The sequence below is a fragment of the Coregonus clupeaformis genome, chromosome 23, assembly GCF_020615455.1.
Source record: "Coregonus clupeaformis isolate EN_2021a chromosome 23, ASM2061545v1, whole genome shotgun sequence".
Taxonomy (NCBI): Eukaryota; Metazoa; Chordata; class Actinopteri; order Salmoniformes; family Salmonidae; genus Coregonus; species Coregonus clupeaformis.
In genome coordinates this window covers 20,563,991-20,570,916 of record NC_059214.1, presented here as the reverse complement: position 1 = coordinate 20,570,916, position 6,926 = coordinate 20,563,991, and the positions used below count along the sequence as shown (strand labels likewise).

The 6,926-nt window shown below is 40.7% G+C and overlaps 1 protein-coding gene across 2 annotated transcripts in view; it reads left to right on the top strand.

Annotated features, from left to right (window-relative positions):
• The first annotated feature begins 388 nt into the window (after window positions 1–388).
• The window catches only part of LOC121536806 (STE20/SPS1-related proline-alanine-rich protein kinase), a 31,405-nt gene continuing 24,867 nt past the window's right edge, over window positions 389–6,926 (top strand). For both annotated transcript variants that reach the window (XM_041844376.2, XM_041844375.2), the window contains exons 1-10: window positions 389–515; window positions 2,223–2,335; window positions 2,692–2,800; window positions 3,175–3,316; window positions 3,865–3,920; window positions 4,480–4,589; window positions 4,682–4,783; window positions 4,954–5,087; window positions 5,387–5,435; window positions 5,536–5,601. In XM_041844376.2, the coding sequence (XP_041700310.1) occupies window positions 410–515; window positions 2,223–2,335; window positions 2,692–2,800; window positions 3,175–3,316; window positions 3,865–3,920; window positions 4,480–4,589; window positions 4,682–4,783; window positions 4,954–5,087; window positions 5,387–5,435; window positions 5,536–5,601 (987 nt within the window). In that variant the 5' untranslated portion in view covers window positions 389–409. The remainder of the gene's footprint in view (window positions 516–2,222; window positions 2,336–2,691; window positions 2,801–3,174; window positions 3,317–3,864; window positions 3,921–4,479; window positions 4,590–4,681; window positions 4,784–4,953; window positions 5,088–5,386; window positions 5,436–5,535; window positions 5,602–6,926) is intronic.

The following is a 6,926-nucleotide window of genomic DNA, read 5'->3' as shown; positions in this document are numbered from 1 at the left end:
CAGTTTTGGAATTGAAAATTGTTCTAAAACGAGCAACTTTGATAGGCCTATCACAAATTGAAGTGCACATTCTTCAACATGATTAGGCGTTATAATTTAATTCAGCCTTTTTAACAAATAATGTAGAGAAATCAAGTAGGCCAGCTCAAATCTTAACAACACTTATTTTCATATTTAGCTAATTGGTTGTGGTTCAAAACCCATAGGTTGGCCTTTGTATTATTTATTATAGGCTATAATAAATTAAGTCAAATGACATATTCTCGTTGCGGTGAAAGTTGCACGGTTATTTTCTGGATGTTTTAATCGCAGGCCGTAGTAGTTCGCTGCAGCAGCTGACACTTCTGTAGTCAGGAGGTGAAGGTCTGAGGTCGCTAAATAGCTCGGTAGCAGCAGCAGCAGCAGCATCATGGCGGAGCAAGGCGGATCTCCGGCTTCTGTCCAGAATCCGCAACCAGTGCTGACAACGAGCTGGCCAATTACCAGGGAGTCTTACGAGTTACAGGAAGTCATAGGTTAGTAGGCTACCTCTTGATATGATATAGTGTTTATATATATGTTTTATCATGGAAATGGCTCGGGCGGTTATCAGTGGTGAATGACGACGAGGGCCTACCGGCTTTTTCATATTCAACAGCGACTCTGTAATGCTTTGCAATGCGGATGTTAACAACCGCAATTTGCTTGCTCTTGTAAGAGGAAACACCACTTATTTAATCATATAGAGAGATATTTATAGTCACGGTAAAGTTGTATTTATATGGGTAGGAATGTCATTTCATGTAAATGCGTTTTTATGCAGTCGATTTCTTCTATGCCGAACGATGCTCATTTATGGCACGTGTCCAGTAGGCTATATTGAAATAGATGTAACTATGTATGGATGGAGAATCTGGATGAAAATCGCAGGTAATGTCTTCATCATGCACCTGCAGTCCTCACGGGAATGGCATGGTGTCGTTCTGTAGAGCAGGGATATTCAATTCCACTTTGAAGTTAGACAGAGGGTCTACTCTTACAACAAAATACATTTTATTATTAATATTATTACTATTTTAGGACTATTGTGATGATGATTATGATGAGTATTGTTATTTGGTTAGGCCACATTCTTGCCTACTTATAAGACAAAATAGTTGTCACAGATTAGAGAATGCTCTGGAAAATAAATCACAAATAGCCCATAGACCTATAGGCCATCTCATGTCAATTTTATTATGATAGTTGCAAAAATAATTATACATTTTAATATATTGCCTTGCCTCACCAGGCACCGTTATAAATGTTAGTGAGCCTATAGGAGAAGGAAGCAATATTGTATTTATTTATTCTATAATCCGTAGCTAAAGCATTACAGTGGAAAGGAATGTTTCGTTTATTGTTTCAGCACATCTAGGTCATCAAGGTTTATTTGCACTTCTATTAGGTTACATCAAGGAGTTATAGGACCGGTTACATTGTTACAATACTGAGCTCACTTGCTGCTGGTCAGCATTACTCTCCACACCCTCTCTCTACAGGTGATAACATCAGACTTCATTTGGTAGGCCTATAATGCAGTTATTCACTGTAATTCCCCAAATGCTTAAGATTTCTTGCTCATTTACAAATTTCGTCACGTGGGAACTGTGGGAGACGTTTGGATCTGTCTAATTGGCTTTTGTCCAGAGGGATGAATATCAATTTTGCATATAGATGAGCTGACACTGACAGCTAAAGAAAACCATATCAGTGCTGATAAGGGATAGCATTACTACAGCCAAGAGCTGCCGTAGCTAGTTAGTCATCTGTCCTGTGCTTATAATCAACTGTTGAGCAGTCCAATCTCCTCTTATCCTTATCTGTCACCAGCAGTTGGCATGGTATGTACTGTGTCACATTCTTAGTACAACATAAGAATGTGACACTAAACCCCTCTTCTCAAATTTGTCTTTGGATACACTGACTGTTATGCATAGGAATTAGCGTATGATTGGAAAATATGTTTGTACATACTGTATTGGTTCAATGGTGTTCTGAACTCTTGTTGCAGTCACATTAATGATCATTTATTAATGATCATTTAAATGTCACAAAAAGCACTAAATATTCCAAACAGACAAACAATGATCCTGCATGTGTCAATATGCTTTTCACCTTGGTCACATTTGATGTTACTGTGCTGTCCTGTCCTGTCTCCTGTCCTGTTTCATAATTGCACCTCTATTTGTCTGTGATTCCAGGCAGTGGGGCCACAGCCGTAGTGCAGGCTGCCCTCTGCACCCCCAGACAGGAACGCGTGGCCATAAAGAGAATAAACCTGGAGAAATGCCAGACCAGCATGGATGAGCTATTGGTGAGAGCAACAATAAATAAAGGCTATATTTTCATTGTGTGTGTCCACAGTGCCTCTGGCCCTCTCTGGCCCACACTTTTCCTCTTGTGTGTGTGTACTAGAGGCTGAGTAGGGCTGTTACACTTGAGTGTCCATTTGAATAAGAAATTAGCCACAAGCAGAGTTACAGTATTTGTTGACATTATTAAGTATTTGCTAAACTATTACTTTGCATATTTGGAAAATCATTCGCAGTAATTTATTTGACATCTTTAGCGAAGTAAATTACATATGAACAATCCTCGTTATAAGAAAGGTGGTCAAAAGTTGTTGACTTTACTTTGTCTCATGTGAGCCTCTTTCCTCTCATACAATAGAAAGAAATTCAAGCCATGAGCCAATGCAACCATCCAAATGTTGTCACCTACTACACCTCATTTGTGGTAAAGGATGAACTTTGGTTAGTCATGAAACTTCTGAGTGGAGGTAAGCTTTTACCTTCAACATCTTAGCAAAATATAGCTGCCATCTCTTTTATACTCCCACACTAAACATTGAAAGTGGCCATAATAACATAACACATTAAATACTGTTATAGACTCAATTGTGAGTCCTTTCATATGCCGTGACATTGATCTCATCAAATGTCAACAAGCAATTGTCCATCCTTTGGTAGAGTTTACTGTAGACCTATGTGCAGTGGCATTACAAGTTAAGTGTTATCACACCATGTAAATGGCTGGAATGAATATCGAACATTGTAACAAACTTGCTTAAGGCAGGATGAGTAAATGGAATAGTTGACATGGAATGACATATCAGCATTGGGCACTGTTTTTCTGTCTGCTTCCTCCTTTTAGGATCCATGTTGGATATAATAAAGCATACCTTTAGCAAAGGAGAGCACAAAAATGGAGTCCTTGATGAGCTCATCATTGCAACCATACTAAAAGAGGTCCTTGAGGGTCTGGACTATCTGCACAGAAATGGACAGATTCACAGGTAAGATACCCTGGAGTTTAAAACATTCATAGATATAATATATATATATATATATATATATATTTTTTTTAAAGTAAGATTGAATATAAAAGTTCCATAATATGAATCTATAAAATGTAATCTAGGAGTTACATGGTGTTAGATAAATTGTGTTGACTATTCTGTTTCAATGTAATTTATTGACATGGATTGTGTTGTTTGAACTTCCCTTTGATCACACAAAGGTTGTGTTTTTTTTTTACTTGCCTGGATGTCAAGGTCATAAAAAACTAAACCACTATTACCCCCTTGGTCAGTGTTCCAAATGACAGCAGGCTGCAAAACTACTTTACACACATGGATGCAGCCCCACTTACATATTAGTCATTTAGCAGACGCTCTTATCCAGAGCGACTTACATGAGCAATTCTTCACCTAGTCGGCTCGGGGATTAGAACCAGCGACCTTTCGTTACTGGCACAACGCTCTTACCCACTAAACTACCTGCCGCCCTAGTTAAATACTGTTTGGGCATGACTGGGGTGTTTTTGCTGTGTGTGTGACTTCAGGGATGTGAAGGCTGGGAACATCCTGTTGGGAGAGGACGGCTCAGTTCAGATTGCAGGTGTGTGAGTAATGTCACTCTCTCACCCCATCTTCACCTGTCACATTCTGTTCTCACAGCTCGCTCACTGCCACAGTTATATATTACTTTTTTATGATGTTTCCACACATTCAGTAATTCATCAGCATAATACACAGAACGCCAGATTTCACCAATCAAAAGAAGGAGTAGACTTGTAAAATGGCAAAGATTAATATAGTTTTTAAGCTAGCGAAATCATGGTAGTTTATAATATTTACTGAATAACATTAACATAAAGGTAGTCAAACAGGTCCCCCATCATAAATCACTGGGGGCCTACGGTCTCTGTCATATAGTTGGATGACATTTAGCCTACAAACACTCGGAAGAAAATCTTTCTAACATGAATGCAACGGAAGATCTTGGGTGTGCAGTTTGTATTAGGTGTATAACATGAAATAGTTGTGAAAACTCCTAATAGTTTGAGCATATTTTAGCAAATACTGCATAGCATTAATATATTCCTTTCTATAAGATGTTAATGAGGTATAACATTACATCCATACATTTAATCTGAATTATACATATTTCCCCATAGATTTTGGAGTTAGTGCCTTTTTGGCCACTGGAGGAGATATGACCAGAAACAAAGTACGGAAGACCTTTGTGGGCACACCATGTTGGATGGCTCCTGAAGTAATGGAACAGGTGAGACCATATTGTGGCCAGTTTTAGTAACATCTACTAGCTGTGTTCACATACACTGTACAATACTAACAGTAGTGATGCTATGCCCACAGGTACGAGGCTATGACTTTAAAGCAGACATTTGGAGTTTTGGAATCACTGCCATAGAGTTGGCCACAGGGTCTGCACCTTACCACCGATACCCACCCATGAAGGTGAGCCTGATCACTGTATACCCAGTTGCCAGACAGAGAGTGGAATATGCCTACATCTTAACTAATTGTAGTTCAACTAATGAACCATGAAAGGCAGATTTCTACCCTGTGTCTATGTAACTGCTGAGAGACCACATGCATGCTTTTGACCCTTCCTTTTCTCTTCCCAGGTCTTAATGCTAACCTTACAGAATGATCCCCCCACCCTAGACACGGGTGTGGAGGACAAAGAGATGCTGAAAAAATATGGGAAATCATTTAGGAAGCTAATAACCCTGTGCCTTCAGAAGGAGCCCGCCAAGAGGTTTGTACTTGTCTTCCATTCAGTGATCTGCGTTAGACCTACACTGTAAATCTGTAGAGTCTGTCACTGGTTGATGATAAAGTAACTCTGATGGCCTTGGGTGGTGATCGAGTCTCTGTAGAGCTTCATCCACTTCTACAAGAGAGTCCTGAAATACAGTTGTCATGTTTAGTGGTCTCACCCATACCCACACAAGAAGATATATTCTCACACAGACAGATTGTAGGATTGTACATTCAGTTCCTGGCCAATAATTGGAACGTGTTCTTATAGCTCCATGTATTTTTGTTTCTCTTTAGGCCTACAGCAGCAGAGCTTTTGAAATGTAAATTTTTCCAGAAGGCCAAGGTATGATTTTACCTCCAGAATTGTACCTGTTCTATTTGTTTGAGGCTTAAAGAATTGGTATGTTGATGTTTTTAATGCGGGTTGTGATTTACATTTGCAGAACAGAGAGTATCTGATTGAAAAGCTGCTATGCAGAGCACCGAACATAACCCAGAGAGCCAAAAGGGTAACGTCTAAACTAACATCATTCCCATTAAAGCAGTCCCAATATTGACTAAACATTATGAACAAAGTATGCTAAGGTTTTAGGGGTTGGCAGCACACTCTCCCCCAGTCAACACACATCGAGTGTCCTCTCTGTCTCTCTCTTCAACACTTCATTCACTTTGTGCTCAAACTGTTCTGTGGGGGTGGCTGCAAATATGGGCCACTGCTGGAACAATATCAGTCAGGCAGAATGGATGTGCTGACAACTCATGCATTAGTGGTCCGTAATGTCGCTCAGACGCTCACTGCAAGTGGCAGACAAAGACAAATGGGATTGAATGTGAGTGATTAGGTAACAGAGAGGTGCACTTAAACACACCATTTGCATGCTCAGTTGCCTTGTGGTCACAGCTAACTGGGTGCAGCAGTGTAGCAGGCAAGGCTGATATTGGTACACCATCATCCTCCTATTCCTAGAAGGCAAAAAGATCAGGGTGAACAGATTGGATGGAAATTCACTGACATGGCATGGGTGACTGGAGGACATGGGGGACTGTGGAGGTGTCGCGTGAACCAATCATTTAGCAGAGCATAATGTCAATAGAGAGGGAAGTGACTCGTGACAGAGTCGTCAGACGGAGGGGTGGACAGTTGCTGGTCAGAACAACAGTCCCAATCATTCAGATCGTGTGTGTGTGGGTTGGTTGGTTAATTTGGGAACATAGTTTAATGTGAGATTATGGTTGATTGTAGCATGACAATACAATGATTAGCATTCTATTCTGAGGCTGTAATGTAATCATGATGCCCTCTTCAGCCAACCCTGATCCTGCGAGCACATCACAGTTTTGTCTTCTGCTGGAAATGCACAGCTCGTACATACAGTAATGGAGCTGTGTTGAGTCTGTCTCACTTGATTGCAGATGAGGAGTGCGAGTCAAAGAGTAGTGTCCTCTGTGTTGCCTCTGTGATAATAGAATGGTTTGTTTGTGTGCTGTTCTGACCTATGGAGAGTCACCCACATTATCCACTCAGCAGATACAGGCCAGCCTGCACAGAGAAGAAACCTAGCAGAAACATTGTCATCTCAGGACGCTGTGACCTGTCCACATCCTGGACCAGATCAGACTCTCTCCCCTTTGCCCCCCTCCCTCAGTCTGTATCTCACTGAGGTATAATAAGAACTTGAGACTGCGTCCAAGATGTCCGACCATTGTTTTCAAGATAATCTACTCACGATTTGCATATGCCGATTCATGGACCGTCTATATCCGAGTTGTATCAAGAATGCGGACCAACATCACATGCGCACTAGCACTCAGTGCACACAGGGTGTGACGGCAA